General features: G+C 41.0%; 1 protein-coding gene across 1 annotated transcript; it reads left to right on the top strand.

Moving 5' to 3' along the window:
• The first annotated feature begins 12562 nt into the window (after positions 1 to 12562).
• gpr61 (G protein-coupled receptor 61) lies at positions 12563 to 18907 on the top strand. The gene is made up of 2 exons (XM_054780265.1): positions 12563 to 12791; positions 14639 to 18907. Exon 2 carries the CDS (start codon positions 14872 to 14874, stop codon positions 16285 to 16287), a length of 1416 nt encoding a protein of 471 aa, XP_054636240.1. The 5' UTR covers positions 12563 to 12791; positions 14639 to 14871; the 3' UTR covers positions 16288 to 18907.
• Positions 18908 to 19197: the final 290 nt, after the last annotated feature.

The following is a 19197-nucleotide window of genomic DNA, read 5'->3' as shown; positions in this document are numbered from 1 at the left end:
GTACACAGAGTCAAGCTTCAGGGGTGAAAAAGCTCTCAGCGCAGCATGGTTTTCGTGCAAATGTCTCTCAATCACTGCACACAGTATCACATTTAGCAGTTTATTTTCACATAATTCTTTGGGACTTGTCATTTTGGGAAAAGTACTGGCACGATTCTAGTGGCTCTGTTATGTTGCAGTACAAAGTATCCTCTTGGGTGTTTTTCTTTTCTCTTCCTCTGTGTTGTTTTGTGTTACATTGCTTATTTATAATTAGTTCCTGTGTACGTGCAGTTCAGAATTCCCCCTGTTTATTTGCTACTTTGTTTCTTTCACTTTCTCTTCTCCTGACTCACCTCTTTACATTTTCTTTCAGGGGCAATATGAACCTGCTTGTTTTGATGAACGACTGATGGCGCATACTGTAAACAGCATTATACAATTAAAGGATTCACAGTAACTCAGTATTTGACCTACTATAATAAAAAAAAACAATACAGCGACCAAGCAATACTTGATACAGCATACTGTATCTACAATATCTATCAAACTGAGGAAGAGAAACCCTCCAGAAACTAACTTTTGCCATGTATTGTTTGGTATTACCAGCATCTGCAGCATCCATGTTGAGTCCATACATGAGTCCCCCCATAATTAACCGCAGCATCCTGGAGCTATCATGCAATCTCACTTCCCTGGGGAGTTTGGAGTGTTAACTGGTTGTTTTTTTTTATTCATATGTACGTTAACGCTCCATCCACTGTCCTCTCTGTGTTGTGTTGTTTTGAGTTTTTTTTAGTCTAGCTTGAAGGCTGCCAGTCTCATCTTCATTTTCTCACCTTGCAGAGTGCCGACAGCTGGCGTGCATCATTGAGCTGTGCAGCATCTGTTTGGACTTGACAACATCAGCCCCCTCCTCTGTGCTGCGCTCGGTGCTCAGGAGAGAAGGTGCATACCAGGTTGCAGTGGATGTGTGTTTAGTGATATACAGTGGAACCTCGGTTTTTCAACACCCCAACTTTCGTATCAGTCTGTTTTTGATCAAAATGTAGCCAATCGGTCCTCGTACACTGTCTCAGTTATCAAACAATATTCTGCAAAACAAACATGTATTTTAATCTTGTGGTATTAACAAAGATGTAGACGGACTACTCCCGGCATTGCTTGTTTATTCAGCCATCTTGAGGCACACCCCCAACTCCAAGCCTGGGTCACCAACCTTTTTGAAACCGTCAGCTACTTCTTGGGTGCTGATTAATGTGAAGGGCTACCAGTTTGATACATCCATCCATTTTCTATACCGCTTCATCCCCATTAGGGTCGCGGGGCCTATCCCAGCTGGAGCCTATCCCAGCTGACTTCGGGCGACAGGCGGGGTACACACTGGTCGCCAGCCAATCGCAGGGCACACTCACAGTCATACCTAACACACCTGCATGTTTTTTTTGGGAATGTGGGAGGAAGATGTTAAGTACCCGGAGAAAACCCACACGCACACACGGAGAACATGCAAACTCCACACAGAAATGCCCAGGGGAGAATCGAACCCAGGTCTTCCTGATCTCCAGACTGTTCCTGTATTGGCCACCATGCTAACCACTAGACCACCATGCGGCCAGTTTGATACACACTTCTGAAATAGCCCGTTTGCTCAATTTACCTTTAACCCTATGTTATTATTAATAATATTTATCTATGGGAAGACACTAATCATGTTAATGATTTCTCACAATTAATATCAACAATGGTTTAATAAGAGACAGTGCTCTCTGTCAATCCAAAATGTTAATAAACCTCAAACTTGAATATTTAAGGAAGAGAAAGTGAGCTTTTGTTTTTTTTTGAGAATATCTACAGTATGTGTGCACAATTATTAGGCAACTATTACTGTGCAGAATTATTAAGCAACTCAAAGAAAAGCAAAAAGATTCCTATCTCACTACTTTATTTTCATTTCAGAATGATAAACAAACAACACAAACTTTACGAATAAATATTTCTGACATTTCCAAAAATAAATCAATGACCAATATAGCCACCCTTCTTTTCAATAACACGGAAAAGCCTTCCATTCATGGAGTGTGTCAGTTGTTTAATCATTTGACCATTAACTTTTTGTGCAGCAGCAACCAAAGCCTCCCAGACACTATATTATATGGATATTTAACTGGAAGTATTTACACAATACAACATTTATTTCAGTAATGGCATTGTTCATACATAATCTAAGTGATCCTCATTACTGACTTGTCATTACTTCAACTAATCACCCAGAGAAACATATTAGCTTAAAGATATATTGTATGGGGGTCTCATTTAATATACACTTTAAGTCTTGTCCAATGTCTGGTTTCTTTACAGCAACCAGTGTGTGATAAATATACAACATTTTTATCATACACACCTGTCTTTGCTTTTGGGGAACTTGAAAAATGACAAATCTGGTCTTTTGGACCATCTGTTTGAGCAATTAATGGCTGAGCAGTGTGCCAAGGACATTTCAATGCAATTTTTCTGGATTCTGCTCCCTATCATGGCGGCCAAAGCCATAATAATACGGAAGTGGTTGCAGAGTTGGCTCTCCTGTTCTATAATCTCCTTGCTTAAGATGCTGGTTTTGGCCCATTGAGCGCTAAGCGGTGCGTGGGAACGGGTCGTGACAAAGATCGTTCTTGTTGAGTTGTTTTGACACATTTGACTTTGTCAGACCGCTGGCATTTTTGATACTCATTAATATGCATGTCATGACTTTCTGTCACGCTGTGTTCTGTTTGTGACAGTTTATATGAATAATGCTTTCTCATGATGTTACTGAACTACTTCACTGCCACTCGCTTCATGGACTTTTGGCCATTAGAACTTTTTCCTATGTTATTCTCCAAAAACAAACCATGACAAATATGTTGACAGCTAATTGGTGTACAGATTACACTCAAAGTAGTCTGACAAATGTCTTAGCAGTAAACCACAAACTTTGCACATTTCCATGACTTTAATAAATGCCATAAACATCACCTCTTCGATGAAAGTACTTTTTCAGGAAAGTATTGAAAATAAGCCTGTCAAATGATTACACTTTTTAATTAGATTAATCACAGTTTTCAAATTAAAGTGCTCATCTTATTATTTTTCTTATGCCACCTCCATTACACAGAATGTTACATAATATAAGTCAGGGGTGTCAAAAACTCGTTTTCATTGAGGGCTACATCACAGTTATGGCTGCCTAAACATGAATGTAACCTCACGATATTACTACACATTTGCCCATGCATTTGATTATTATATTTTTACGAACAAATTGATGGATAACTTGTTTTGAAATGAGAAGGGAAGTGAGATTGTCAGGGTGTGAAGCAGACATTCATGTATTTCTTTTTGAACAAAAAATGCTTGCAATATCTTTTTGCATGATCAGACTGTCAGCATCCGCTTAGGCTGTCGAGTGCTTGACCCCCAGTATGCAGAGACGAGGCGATGGCATGCAAAAAAAAGGAATCTTTAATGTAACAGGTGCAGGTATTCACAAAAAGGTCGGGAGCAAAACCAAAAGAGACAGAGGGGAAAAAAACTCTGTAGACACGTTAACGGGTAGGTTAATGTAGGTAACAGCGCCGGTGAGGGAACGAGGAACACCGACAATGAACCAGCGCCGCAAGTCTGACGACGCTGGCCTTTTAACTGCCACTAATGTTAATTGCCGGCAGCTGCGCGGCCACCAGCAGCGAGGCGGCTGCCTCTTCCTCCCCGCAGGAAGTACAGCCCGGCAAAATAAGAGTGCAGGACAGGGAGTGTTCACTCCTGTCCTGCAGAACATGACACAGATAATTTTAAAAGTTTAAAAATGTTTTTGGCACAATGAAAGAATAAATACATTTAGAAGGAGTGCATGATTGACACATTATTTCCAGGCTTAAGCGGGCCACATTAATTGATGTGGCGGGCCACATCTGGCCCCCGGGCATTTAGTTTGACACATGTGCTCTAAGTAGTATGCTACCCACCATCAAGGCCTATCCAGTGATATACTGTAATATATGGTTCTTTGCATGGTTTGTCCAGAGTTAGTTGTGACAGAGTACGCTATAAGAAGAAAAATAAATAAGTATGAGGAGTAATAGGATGGGCTGCACTTTTCAGGCAGGCCCATGATATATTTTTTTATTTTTATTTATGCCAGAAAAAGTTTGTTTTGATGACCTTTTAAAGTAATACAATTACAGACATTAATTGTGTTCTAGTCCTACACACAAGAATAAACAATTAAAGCCAAATAATGATCATTACACACAACACTAGAATGTACGTAGTGTCAAAAATTATTTGGATGACAAAAATGCCTCCTCGAAAAAATCAGACCTCACAAATCGCTTGGTTTTACTTTCTCTGACGTCGTATTAATGTGCGCTATCGGCTGTCCATTGCTGTGTATGTGATGAAAATGGCTGCAACCCTCGCATCTTCATCTGCTTCGGGACACATAAACATTATAGGGGTGTAACGATTCATTCACTACATGATGCATCAATTTGGATTCCTATGATTCAACTACATTGATCTGGGTTCTTAAGTTTCCATTCAGGATGACATATACGTATAGCGATCTAACATCATTGAAAAGGTAATCAATCAATTGAACTGATACTAGGAAATAAAGCATTGGATTGAAGCACGGCAGACTTTATATGTATGTGTGTTTTTCGTATTTTTAATGGTAAAGTCGTCAAGCATTTCTCGATTCTGTCTGCCTGTCAGTGACGTCATCGTCTTTCGGGTATGTGGTGGTCATGGGAGTTGTAGTGGACCTGTGAAACACAGTTGATTCACTTCTTCTTAAGCTGAGCCGTACGTCAACACCGCCACCATATTGGATGTGGCAAGAGTCGGCGCAGAAGGTGCCTCATTCATGTGCTGCATGGAAGTGTACGACTCGTTTTACTGCCCAAACCAAATCGCAGGGAATACTCTTTCACAAGTAAGACTTAACAATTACCTTTGATAGTATTTGGCCCAAAGACTGCATGATTTGGCCATTATAACATCGTTTTGATTGTCATCTCACATACACATATGCACATACATGAATCATGTCAGTCATGGATGTGTATCCCTGACACACACGCATACACAGACACACACGGTGCTGGCAGAACAAATGGGGAGTGATGAGATAAGAATGTGGGATAGCTTAAATCACTTTGTACTAGCAAAGATGTGACTGACTGTGACTGGGTGATTGAGTAAGTGTAATATAAGCATGAGTATTAATATGTTCATTTGGCCCAGAAAGGTGAGAAAGTTTCAACACCTACTGGAAGATACCATACCACATTCATTTGCTGAGAAATTTGCATACTGTCCCTCACCTTTGGGTGCATAGTGTAAGTTTGGATTGCACTATTTAAAGTAAATAATAGTATAATAATAGTAATCGTGGCAAGCTATACCACCCGCTGTTCATCCTGACTTTGTGTTGCATTTTTAACTCATTTTTTGTACTCTTTGATAATTTATTCTTAAGTATGTCAGCATTAGTAATAATTTATACCAGACTGGTTCCCTTACTAAAGACAACGGGAATCTAGGAAACTTCACCTGCACTGTCCAGTATCAAGGTATTTATTTCACAGTCACACTGGTTGAATTTTTGGCTAAAAGGTTACTGAATCGATTTAAAGTTAATGAATCGTTTTGGATTGTATCGTTCTAAATGAACCAATATCGTCCTTAAATTGTTTAGGCAACTACGAATCATAGTACGAATTGAATCGTTATTAGAATGAATCGTTATTAAAACGAATCGTTACACCCCTAGTAAACAAGATAGCTGCGACGTCGCGGTGGATGCATCTTCATCACATAGACATCAATTGATTGTGTGTGTGATTGTGTGTCAGAGAAAGTAAAGTCTACCGATTTGTAAGGTCTGATTTTTTCGAGGAGGCATTTTTGTCATGCAAATGTACTACTCTTTCGAACGCATATTGTTTTGAGAAGCCAAACTCTTTACTTTAGTAACCCCAATAACTAACCGAAACTACGTTTCTCATCACCGAAATCCGATCAGAACTGTGCGGGGCAAGTCACTGTTGCTGGACTACACTGCTGATGGGAATGTCATACAACTTCATGTCAAAAAATTCGAACTATCCCTTTAAGGTGGTAATATACTCTACACTCCCACTCTCTGACACTCAGTTTATTTTTACATGTTGTCGACTAACAGTAAAGCACTAAAATGTAATGATCTGACTTTACAATAACAGGTAACATGGAGAATACAGTAATGTCTATGTCATTGCCATGGCAACCCCAGCTCACCTATGTTGTTCAGACATGACCCGACAAGGCAAACTTAAATAAACTCAAATAATTCAACATTCAACATTTAGTGACTACTGCAAGGAATGTCTTTACACATGTCAAAAACGTGCTTGAGATCTTTTAATATTTAACTTGCTTCACCAAAGTTGTCATCAACTGCTGCCAAATTTGCATGTACCACGATGACCTTTTAAAAAAAAGACAACTGTCTGTTTGCTGCTACACCTATTGTATACATATATGCATTTACCACTGGTGCCATTGAATCATAACCATGCACAACCTTGTAAGCACCATCATGCACCTGGGGAAGGGGGAGGGACAAGGTTGTGGGTGGATAAAAATGGCAAATGTGATATAACTGTCTATGTCAGATATTGGCCACTGTGTGATAAAGGTGTTGACTGCAACTCTGAGCGAGTGATGCAACATACAGGAGATATATAAAACAACATGAAGAAATATGTCAAAATGTTTCTTCATTTACACTATCCAGCTGGTTTTTGATGAAAAGGTCAAACATATGCAAGTACATACACATAGACTAGTGTTGCTACTTGTGTGTCTGCAATGCCCTGGCAATCTCTGTGCTTACAATTTACACAAAACATAAATCAATAGAGATTTTTTCTGACGCAATACATGCGGTCATGAGTTTGTAGTGCTGCTTTGCTGCCCTCTCTCTGCCATCTGTTGCAGCACACCTTCTACTGGCACGCGAGGTGCTCATTACGCTCCGGTCGCTCATACCTGTGACAGATTGTCTTTCCGTCTACGCCTGCGTCGTGCTACTCCGTGCCTTGTAGCCTAGCTTTCTGGTCATTCTTGCAGTTTTGTGAGTACTAGTGTTTTCCCTGCTTGGCTAGCTCCAGCAGTGGTTTTGGGTTTCACCTCGGTGTTGTACTATCCTGCTGTTTTTTTCAGCAGCCCCCTGATTTAGCTTAGCCTCGTTCCCTGCATGGTTTTCAGCAGTGGGTTTTTGTTAGTATATTTGTGTTTTTTATATCCTGCTATCGCGTGTTCTAGCAGTGTTTTTGGTTATTTATCTTTTTGTATTTTTACCCGTGGCTATTGGAGGATTCTAGTTGTATCTTTTGTTGTGGACTATTTGTAAAAGAATTTTTGTGACATGAACACTGACTCTTCTCTGCATCCTAGTTATTTGGTCCCGGCCAATCCTGACGTAGTCAAATTTTGACAATTGCTTCTTCCATGTACGACTTTCCTCCTCCATAATAGGCAATATTGATCAGTGAAATTGATATTTTATTATATAGCAGCTGTGCAACCTTTCTGGTCTACTCTTATAAGCTTTACAACAGCAGGAGAATGTGAAGGTTTATTTCCCCACTGACCACAAATGTGAGCGCTCCCCCTACTGGCAGTTATTGGAGACCTCATTCAAACGCAGTCTTGGATGAGTCGAGAATATTGAAGCATTATGAGGCGCTGGTATTCCCAGGGGATAAATTCCAACTGTAATTGAAGTTATTGCATTAAAAATTACCAAAAGAACAATTCAAAGCACTCCATTACAAGTTAACGTCCCACATGAAGTCACACTAGGTATTAACAAGTCTAATGCAGAATTAAAGAAAGCATTAAAGCTCTGATTTGGCCCTTCTCACTCATACGCTTAATGTTCTTTTTATTATACTGTATTATGTCTGGACTTTTGTGGTATTGACAAGGATGCTTGCTTGTTCTGTTTCCTCTAGTGTTTTATTTTTGGCTGGATTATACTTGTTGAAAGCAAACCACAGAAGACAAAGACTGTTTAGTGGATTATTATTTTGATGTGACCTTCAGGTTAGTTATAAGACACCAGTAAACCAAAAGTCTGCCAACCTCTTGATCAAATGTGTGGTGTTGTAATCTACAGTAGTTCGCAGTCTTGCCGTGCTCTGTTTCACACTTAACAATATGACATCTCTCTTTCATGCAGCCTAACGCTTTATTTCCTGGGGGATTCATTCATCAGTCGCTCCTCATGACTTTTGGCAACAAACTCTTTTATTGCCACATAAGCCTCTCACTGCTAAATCAATGGGGAGATGGAGCACATGATCACTCATTGATCCAATTACTGTGGTATGGCACAATCGCTATAGCTGACTTGAGAACGCTCTGTTTTGTTACCTTGAATGCATGCTTTAGTGGTGATATGTGTATGCGAGTAAGAGGCTGCTGTTGCTCATGTGATCTGTAGACTGGATGCATGCTACAATGGACAGGTTATGGTTTTGAAAACTGGGAATTCCTTGAGAAAAAGTATTGAAACTATCGTACATGGGGAGTCTAAATTGTTGCTAATCAGCAGTTATAATATACTGTACATTTGTTACAACATATGCACGTACATCTAACCTCACCCCCACGGTCAGCTGGATTAACTCCAGAATAAGCAAATGGATGGATAATTGAATATACTTTACTGTATATCCATCCATCTATTTTCTATGCCAGTTATCCTAATTAGGGTCACAGGGGTATGCTGGAGCCTATCCCAGCTGACTCATTAAAGCATAATAGGAAAGTTGGCAAGTTAGTTTGTGTGTGTGCGTGCGTGGGTGTATGTCCTGTGACTGCACTCGTGTCTGAGAGCTTGTTGCATGACAGAAATAGCAGATAGTTGCACAAGCTGGCACAGCACCAATCACAGAGGAGGGGAACACAATTGTTTCCATGGCAACCCCGACTTCAGGCCTTCCTTCTTTACACCCTGCACCCTTTTCAACAACAGCCTCCACCCTCAGCCCTCCAATCCCCACCATTCACCCGAGGGAGATGACAAATTAATCAGCATTTGCCAACAACGTTTTTGACAAAACTTTTGTAGAGGGCCAAGGAAGAATTAACTTCATTTTTATGCAGACCTGGAAAAATATGTGGACTCTGCATTTTTTTTTCTATGTGAGTGTGTGTGTATGTGTATATGTATGTATATATATATATATATATATATATATATACATATATATATATATATATATACATATACTGCTCAAAAAAATTAAAGGAACACTTGGAAAACACATCAGATCTAAACTGGGGGAAAAATGATCTTGAATATCTTTCCTGATAATAATTGGGTGATGTATTAGTAACAAAATGATGCCACATCATTTGATAGAAATGAAAATGATCACCCTATAGTGGGGGGAAATCAAAGACACCCCAAAAATGAAAGTGAAAAAATGATGCAGCACACTGGTCCATTTTGCTAAAATGTCATTGTAGCAACTCAAAATGATTCTCAGTAGTTAGTGTGGCCCCCACGTGCTTGTACGCATGCCTGACAACGTCGGGGCATGCTCCTAATGAGACTACGGATGGTGTGCTGGGGGATCTCCTCCCAGATCTGGACCAGGGCATCACTGCGGTACTGGCCCCCGCGTTCACCTGACCTAAACCCAATAGAACACCTCTGGGACATTATGTTTAGGTCCATCCGGCGCCGCCAGGTTGCTCCTCAGACTGTCCAGGAGCTCATTGATGCCCTGGTCCAGATCTGGGAGGAGATCCCCCAGCACACCATCCATAGTCTCATTAGGAGCATGCCCCGACGTTGTCAGGCATGCGTACAAGCACGTGGGGGCCACACAAACTACTGAGAATCATTTTGAGTTGCTACAATGACATTTTAGCAAAATGGACCAGTGTGCTGCATCATTTTTTCACTTTCATTTTTGGGGTGTCTTTGATTTCCCCCCTCTATAGGGTGATCATTTTCATTTCTATCAAATTATGTGGCATCATTTTGTTACTAATACATCACCCACTTATTATCAGGAAAGATATTCAAGATCATTTTTCCCCCAGTTTAGATCTGATGTGTTTTCAAAGTGTTCCTCTAATTTTTTGGAGCAGTGTATAGATACGTACATATACACAGATATATACAGGTATATACATACATATACACACTTAATGATTTTCTTTGCACTTCTGTTTATTTAGACCAGGGGTCACCAGACTTTTTGAAACTGAGAGCTACAGTACTTCATAGGTACTGATTAATGCTAAGGACTACCAGTTTGATACACACTTCTGAAATAGCCAATTTGCTAAATTTACCTTTAACTATCTGTTATTATTAATAATTCAAGATTCGAGATTCAAGAGTTTTATTGTCATATGCACAGTAAAAGAGGTAGTTCTGCTATGCAATGAAATTCTTGTTCTGTTCATTCTCCCAAAAAAGAAAGAAAACAAGAAAATGAATAAGAACATGAGAAACATTAATACCAATAAATTAAGCAACAACAACAGAAGAGACATGAATACCAATGAATGAATGAATGAATGAATGAATGAATGAATGAATGAATGAATAATTATTGATAATCTACCCTACTGCAATGCTTATAAAGCTACCAGTTAGCAACATGAACACAAATGCCCAGCAAGATAACATATCAACTATCAGCAGTACACTAAGCACACTGAAATAGCATGCTAACAATATAATGAATTAGTGGCAATGCTGACGAGGCTAACTTAGCTCAGCAGTTAGCGACTGCCTCGGCAGCTGGATTCTTGAGGCATACAACACAACACAATACAATATCACAGTGCAAACAGTGTCTAGCATCGAACAAATGATAAATACCCAGGTTACTCACCTTTACGGACGCACACTGTTAGTTCAACATCAAAAACAAGGTCCGTGTTACGACAACAATAAAGCTGTGTGGCTGCCCTGATGCATTCAGGTGCCCATCTAGCGTCGTAATTGGGAGCTACGTTTAAAAAAGCTACGAAAGCTACAAAAAAAAAGAATGGGCAATACTAAATGTCTTTTGTACAATTTTTTTAAGTATTTAAAAAAAACCTGTCATTTCCAGTTTACATATAAGTGTGATTTAAAGAAGAAGAGCAACCAAAAAAGATGAGATACAGCACGCAGGTAAGTGGCGCTATTTGAGCTATCTTCAGAACAGGCTGGCGGGTGACTCATGTGGTCCTTGGGGGCAACCGAGTGGCCGCGGGCACCGTTTTGGTGACCCCTGATTTAGACCACACATACACGTATTATAAAGACGTTAATGTGATGCTCAGAGTGTCAGTGAATGCATCTCGCGGTCTGTCCTGTGACAATGAGCAAGTGTTGTTGCAATGACGAATGGACTAGAGACGTGTTTGGAGTTGGAGATACATATATGGTGTTGGACTTGCACTGCTGTTCATTTGGTCAGGTAAGAATAAAGTTATAAAAGAGTGCCATCATAATTGTCATTATAGTTAATAAATACTATAATTTATATTTTTTTGTTATTTATAAAATATATATACTGTATATATATATACCTTGTATACATATCTATATATATCTATATATATCTATATATATATATATATATATATATATATATAGTTATCCATCTAATGTAATTACTAAAATCAACTAATTTTATTATTTTGTTACCTGGTGACTGAACAAAAGTGATCACCTAAGAGTATTTTTTTTTAATTTAGAGTCTTTAGAAGGATTTAAATCATCTTGATGTAAAACGACCCTATGAAATTATGTGTATGTCCAAATTTAAAACTACAGCTCACTAATAACAAACTACTCCCTCTGAAGGGTTGGAAATACTTGATGTAACATAATGTGTTCTATTTTGTAAATGTTAATCTCAACTCATTAACATTAACCAGTCGAATTCTTTCCCTGTCTGCCAATCAATAATCCCACCTCGTGAGACGGCTTTTGCTGGATTGTTGTGCATCAAGGGAGATTATGGCGTACTGAGCGTACTACAAGATGGAGAATTTGACAGTGTCTCTTATCTCGAGGGTGAATGTGATTGTGCCTCCTAATTGCACTGTAAAAAGAACACAGTGTGACCTGTGTTGAGATGAGTGTGGGGGGAGAAAAGCAGAGTGAGTAGAGGGAAGGGGATGATAGGAGGCACTAGGACCTTGCAGTTGAGAACAGTGCTTCCTGCCCACCCACCCTGCTTGTCTGCTCTGCAGTTGCCCTGAACACATATTGAAGCCACTACATGTGTGTGTGTGGGAGACTGTGTGGAGTGGAGGAGTGTATGAATGTGCATGTAAGTGTGCATATGTGTGTGTGTGTGTGTGTGTGTGTGTGTGTGTGTGTGAGAGCCTCATGCTTTGCTGTTCCATCTCTCCCCTCTGTTCCAGCTTTGCCTCCCCCACCTGGACCGAGGACCTGGTTTGGAGGGGAGCTGCAAGAGGGAGGGGTGTGTGTGTGTGTTTTGAGGAATGGGGAGGGCGACTGGCCTGAGAGAGGGGGAGGGTTTGGGTGGGAGGCGATGACAAGATGAAAGGGGCCAGGTGAGGAGGAGACACAGGAGCATCCCACTCTTCGTCTGCTTAGCCCACTATAGCCCACCACTGGATGTGTGTGACTGGTGTGTATCATTGTGTTGGCTGTGTGTATGTGTTTGTCTGTATGGGAGAGACACATCAAGAGACCGTGAACCTGCACACCAGTGAGCAGCTATTTGCAGACTAAGGTATGTGACACACATCACACACGCATGTACATGCTCTGTGAATAAAGTGTATGGGAGACCTTGTGTGTGTTTGAGTGAAAAGGTAAAATACTGTATTTACTGTACTGTACTCGAATGAGATCCTCCTGGATCTCCAAACTTAGTGAGCACTTTCACAGAGGAGTCAGGAGTCATAGTGTAGCAGAACAACGGGCTTGCTTTCTCCTCACAGTGTCATGTGCATATCATTGGGTCATATGGTTTCCCCCTTTGCAGCCAGAGAGACTCTGTTGAATCTCGCTTTTTTAAAACCCTCAGAGGTCGAATTTCAATATACAGACGAGTGGTAAATTTAAGGAAAATCCAGCATAGCATGACTAAGTAAGCCCCACCAAGACTGCAGCGATGTGGCTTGTGTCAAGAGTTCTTACAGATGTTCATCATGTTTTGATCCAGAAAATGTGCAATGAATTTAAGATCTTAGGACAGTTTAGTGAACTGTAATTGTCCTTTCCAATTGGGACTTTGATTGAAAGATTTTTTGTTGCCCCGTTTGAAAAGTGTGTTTATTTATTTATTTCCCCTCAATTCTCATGTATCGATCTTTGAACTGACTTGGACATTGTTACTCTAAATAACCATTGGAGGGCCTTTTGTGATTGTTATTGTTATTCATTAGATTTAATGATAATACTAAACCAGTATAATATTTATGTTTCCTTATTATTTTCTTTGCTGAATCCATTGCTTCTTCTGCCTTACATTGAAACTATTTGCTGTGTATATTTTGCACACAAATTCTATGGTGACAAAACAAAACAATCAATACTGATACAAACTAAGGCTCTCCAGAGAGCTGCTCTTCATTTGTTGCACGCCAAGTCATAGTTTATGCTTCATTTACAGGTAATTAGGCTGAAGGTGACTGTGACCCTTTGACCCATTTAGCAAAAGGCCACTATGCCAAGTCTGTCAGGTTATTGTGACGCTATCTGCATGCATGTGGGCAGGGAAAGAGCAGGCGCCTCGCTAGCATGGCTGAATGGAAAACTTGCCCATGCAGGTGCACGGCATATGGAAATGTACCCGTACTTGGTGCTCGTCCTACAAGTTTTACAGTGTGCAGATGAGGTTATGACAGTAAACACAGAGCGCACAGCACATATTGTTGAGTTGATCCTCCCTTTTGCGACCACAGATGACACCATATCTCCTGGGTAATGGTTTAGGATGCGTTAAATCAATTTGCTTTCCTCCAATCACCAACAGACATGAAGTTTCATCTTTTTTATACATCGTGCTTTTCATTTTGAAGGGAACAAGGGTTCTCACTGACACTTAATTCAGATGTCAAAAAGATTCTAAATTATGACCCAGGCACACCACATAAGTGTATCAGGTCACATGTCTATTACAATCACAGCCAATCTTTCCAAACTTGTTTTTTACATAATTTTTTTTACATAATTCTAATAGTCACTTGCATACAGGTGCTGGACTCACAACCTGCTATATTAAAAAGGTATAAATGAGAAAATAAATATAAAAATAGATGAGAAAGAAATAGTTCCACCACACTCCCCAAAATAAATACAAAAACCCATATAATAATAAAATTATCATTCATTATACAAATATTAAAATTATATTATATTATTATATTTTTTTGTAAGAGGAGGGTACCAATGAAGGTGTAGAATATGATTTTGATTCAAATTGTATTTTTTCATTATTCATTGATATGCAATAATAAAAGTAACCATAATCTTAATTTTGATAGTGATCAAATAATTTAATAATACTGTACAAATGTTAGCACCTCTTTTACAATGTACCTCTTTGTGAATGACAATATTTCTTTTTTTCAGCTTTGCCTGGTTAATTTCAAAGTGGAGGATCTAAGCTGCTTCATCTACAAGGGACATCGGTCTTCTGAGCCCCCCTTTGAGGTCCAGTCCACCACAGAAACAAGATGTGTGGAGCTTGGGCTGCCATGACCGAATCCACCTCTTGAACTTCTCTGTGACACCCTACGCCAGGGGAGGATGGGAGATGGGCCCGTGACATTCAGCGGACTCTCTTCTCCATATCCCATCCTCTCATGGAGCACCTTGTCACACCAAGTCCCTCCTGGAACACTTCGCTCTCGGGATTTCCTTCGTTTCCCCTCTCGCTACATCCAAATGCTTCCAACTTGAGCCAGCCCGTCACAAGCATTCACACCGGAGCAAGCGTGAACCAGTTTTTAGCTGTGTGTGCCATGCTCATAATGGACACCCTAGCTGTGGTGGGGAACCTCGCTGTGATGATTGTCATCACCAAAACGGCGCAGCTGCGCAAGTTTGCATTTGTGTTCCACCTGTGCTTGGTGGACCTGCTGGCGGCGCTGGTTTTGATGCCACTTGGAGTGGTGTCGGACCAGTTCATGGTACACGAGGCTCTGTGTCAGAGCTACCTCTGCTTGAGTGTTTGCCTGGTGAGCGCGGCCATCCTCACCATTTGCGCCATCAACGTGGAGCGCTACTATTACATCGTGCACCCCATGCGCCACGAGGTGAAGATGACTTTGGGGGTGGTGGTGATGGTGCTTGTGGGGGTCTGGATTAAAGCCGTTGTCATGTCATTGGTGCCTCTCCTGGGGTGGCTGCTCCAAGGTAACCAGGGGATGACCTCTCCTTCAGTGCTCATCTCAGGTCAGACATACTGCTCCCTCCACTGGGCGGGAGGAAGGACCACACGGCTGCTCTTCATGGTTTTTTTCACCTTCATCTATTTCCTGTGTCCCATGTTGATTATTTTAGTGGTCTACTGCAATATGTTCAAGGTGGCTCGAGTGGCAGCCATGCATCATGGCCCACTCCCTACTTGGATGGACACACTGAGACAACGTTCTGAGTCGACCAGCAGCCACTCCACTATGGCTGCAAGTTTTGGAGGGACGGGCTCCCGCAACACACCTCAAAGGACATTTGGTGGTGGGAAGGCCGCTGTGATTCTGGTGGCGGTGGGAGGCCAGTTCTTGTGCTGCTGGCTGCCATACTTTTCTTTCCATCTCTACTCAGCTGTCGTGTATACCTCTCCCGCTTCGCTGGCCCGGTTGGAAGGTGTGGTCACATGGATTGGCTACTTCTGCTTCACCTCCAACCCCTTCTTTTACGGCTGCCTCAATCGTCAGATTCGCGAAGAACTGGGGCGCCACGTGGCCTGCCTTTTCAAGCGGGCTGGGTCTGGTCAGGGGGAACAGCTGCCCAGCCGAGAGGCCTCCATCGAGGAGAACTTCTTACAGTTCCTTCAGGGCACGGCGTGCAATCTGGAGCCGTGCAACTCTCACAGCGGAGTGACTCCAGACGAGGTGGAACATGAAGGCCTTCAGGAGTCATCTGCTCTGCAGAACACGCCAGCTGATTTCCACATCCCAGGGCAGATTCTTGAAGAAACCTCAGAGTTCATACAGCGGCAAAAACTAAACAATCAACTTCATGGTTTGGAAAAGACCAAAATGGTATCAGAACTATAGCTGCCTCCCCCGTATTACCTAATAATCACTTTAAAGTCATTCATTTCTTTGGGATCTCCTTTAATTGTTTTAAATAATAACACCCTGTTATGTGAGCTCAAACTGAAACCTGGTGATTTGCAAATGATGCTGTCTTCTAGTTTTGGTTATGCAGCATCTTTTTGAGAAAATGAGATTTTCTGTGAAAGATCACTGATAAATACATCATGTGCATGTTCTCATTTTCATCCCCTCCAGTCACTATCATGTGGCATTACATGTCGATCAGCAGATACACACTAAGTGAAACCTTTGTTCTCTTATTCACCTTTTTTATTAGCAGTGAAGAAAATTCTCACTTTACAGAACAGAATGCCTTTACAGAACAATGTTTTTAACCATTTTTAAGACAATTGGATGCTTCTCAACCAGGTGTTGCAACAAACTATGACCAGACCTCTGGTCATCTCAGACTAAGTGTATTTTGTCCCATGAGATGACACTGCTCCCCTCACCAGAAAGAGGTGATAAAAGTGATTAATTGGCATTAAAATAAATAGTTTCACTGCTGGTGCTGCCATAAACAGGCTGACACACCAGAGTAATTTGAACCTCTTTAATTCCTGTTACCATGTTTCTTTTATATATCTGCCTTGTGATTGTCATTTCCGCAATCTTATCACATTGGGAGGCATGTGTTTGCTAACATTCATTTAATTGTTGGACATTAACTTTACTGTCACAAATAGAGGTACACTAAGAGTCCATTCATGTCCATTCAGTCTACAGTAATGCACCTCTGTTGGATTCCCATGCTGAATTTAAGGGCACCTCACTGCCGTGACAAGCCATGGTCCCCGTCAAGATCCAACTATAGCACATTAAAGCAGAATATGTGGCTCTTTATTATACATTGAGGCTTTACCAACAGCCAGCTTTCCTACTGTGTGATTAAAGCATGCTGCATGTTGACAGGTAAACACAGGAGCAGAGAGAGTGCTCCTGTGTTTGTGATAGACACAAGCAGCCATGTTGTGGCTACACAAGCTTGCGGTTGTGACAGTGCATACACACTCTTTTGCCTTTGGCCTCGTTTAGCATGATAAATTGAAGTCTCACATCTCAGGTGGAATACAAACATTTTGCACAAAAGTTGCGTAAGGCGTTTGCCAAAGAAAATGGCACGGCACAAATCTCTTTCTAACAGAGTGTTGCGTCATTACTCGATGCGCGTTCTTCCTTGTTGCCTTTCTTTTGAACTGCTGGCATGATCACAAGACTTGTCGACACAACAGGAAGATTCACACTTTGCTGGAAGTTAGACCATAACAAACATTCTGTACTTTTTTTAAACAGTGTCTTTGTTGTTAGGATTCGTATTAGAGTCGTAATGTTGCTTTGGAAGTGATAAAAGTGCAATGTGGAGCACTGAGGCCCGAATATTTGAGCACAAGACAAAATAACTGCCATACCCCTCAATGTGCTACAATTTGCATGTATTTATGATCTATTACTATTGTTGCACCATACTTACATCAGCCTGAGCTCTTAAAGGGATAGTTCGGAATTTTTGACGTGAAGATGCGAGCGTCAGCTGTGGAATACATACGTAAACACATCGCAGCCATCTTCATTAGATACACAACAATGGACAGGCGATAGCGCGCAGTGATACGAGGGAAGAGAGAAAGCAATGCAGAGCGATTGTGAGGTCAGATTTTTTTTTTTAGGCAAAAAATTCAAACTATCCCTTTAACTATAATTTGAGCATAACTGTCATTTGTTAAATGGTTGAAAATAGTGACATAAAACCACTATTCAAATTTGTCGGCGCGGCAGCAAAATGAGCCAGTCAATGCAAGTTCCATGTCTGTGACAAACTGTGGATTATAAGGCAGAAGATACTACAGTAACACCTTTTTTCATGTGTAAATTGCCAAAATGTTAATTTTACTCTCTTTGTATCATTTTGTGTGTCAGAGCTGACTGCTTTGAATCTTTTTGGGCTAAAACTTATTGACTAAAACCTGTTATTAAAAACACAAGATAAACGTTGTTGTGATTACATTTAGTTACATCCATTACATTTAGTTCGTTACATTAATGTATGTAACTATTATTACATAGTTACATATATTACTCGTTGTTGTCATTACATCTTGCATCTTTGTTAAATTGATACATGTACTACATTCTTGGTCTCCTCACAGTTGTTTCCCTCTTAGTGTTTGGCGTGACCATTCCATGAACAGATACCACCATAATTCCACCTGAGGCTCATCCTCTAATTCCCAACCAGTTTGTCTGTGCTGCTTCCCATTGGTCACAATGACTCAAACTTTTCATGTAGAGCCATGGAGGGCATTTCCTACGGCGCACAGAAGCAGTTCAAACACACTGACCTTTGTGATACAGTTAACCCAACACATGTGCTCAAGGAGAGGGCATGTCACTATGGAGCATTGTTGGAATAACATACTGTAGATTTATGCCCATTTTTGCCATCACCCTGTATTATCTTTAAATGGTAAAATTAAATTACATAAAATTAGTTTGTTAAGGAAAACAGAAGAATGTTCTGGGTGAGTCTGCATGTTCTCCTTGTGCCAGTGTTGGTTCCCACCATATTCCAAAACCAAAATCCAGGTCGACATGGGGGGGGGGGGGGGGGGGGGGGGGGGGGGCGGGGGGGGGATGTAACAGTCCTGTGGGTATCCACAACACGATGCTCCATGTCCCAACGGATCAGAGAAAGGATAGCCTCTGCCATGGGCTGCATGGCTGTAGGAGTGTAAAGTCTGGAGACTTCCGTTACGAATGCCAGGTGATAAGTAATAATCAAATTAAAATGGGGCAAAAACATGACCCACCGTGCCTGTCGGGAGTTAAGCCTCTTGCTGGAGTGTAGATAGACCAGGCCCCTGGTCTGGT

This window comes from Dunckerocampus dactyliophorus, chromosome 1 (assembly GCF_027744805.1).
Source record: "Dunckerocampus dactyliophorus isolate RoL2022-P2 chromosome 1, RoL_Ddac_1.1, whole genome shotgun sequence".
Lineage (NCBI taxonomy): Eukaryota > Metazoa > Chordata > Actinopteri > Syngnathiformes > Syngnathidae > Dunckerocampus > Dunckerocampus dactyliophorus.
The sequence above is the reverse complement of the archived record's forward strand: the minus strand, read 5'-3'. Positions and strand labels throughout refer to the sequence as shown.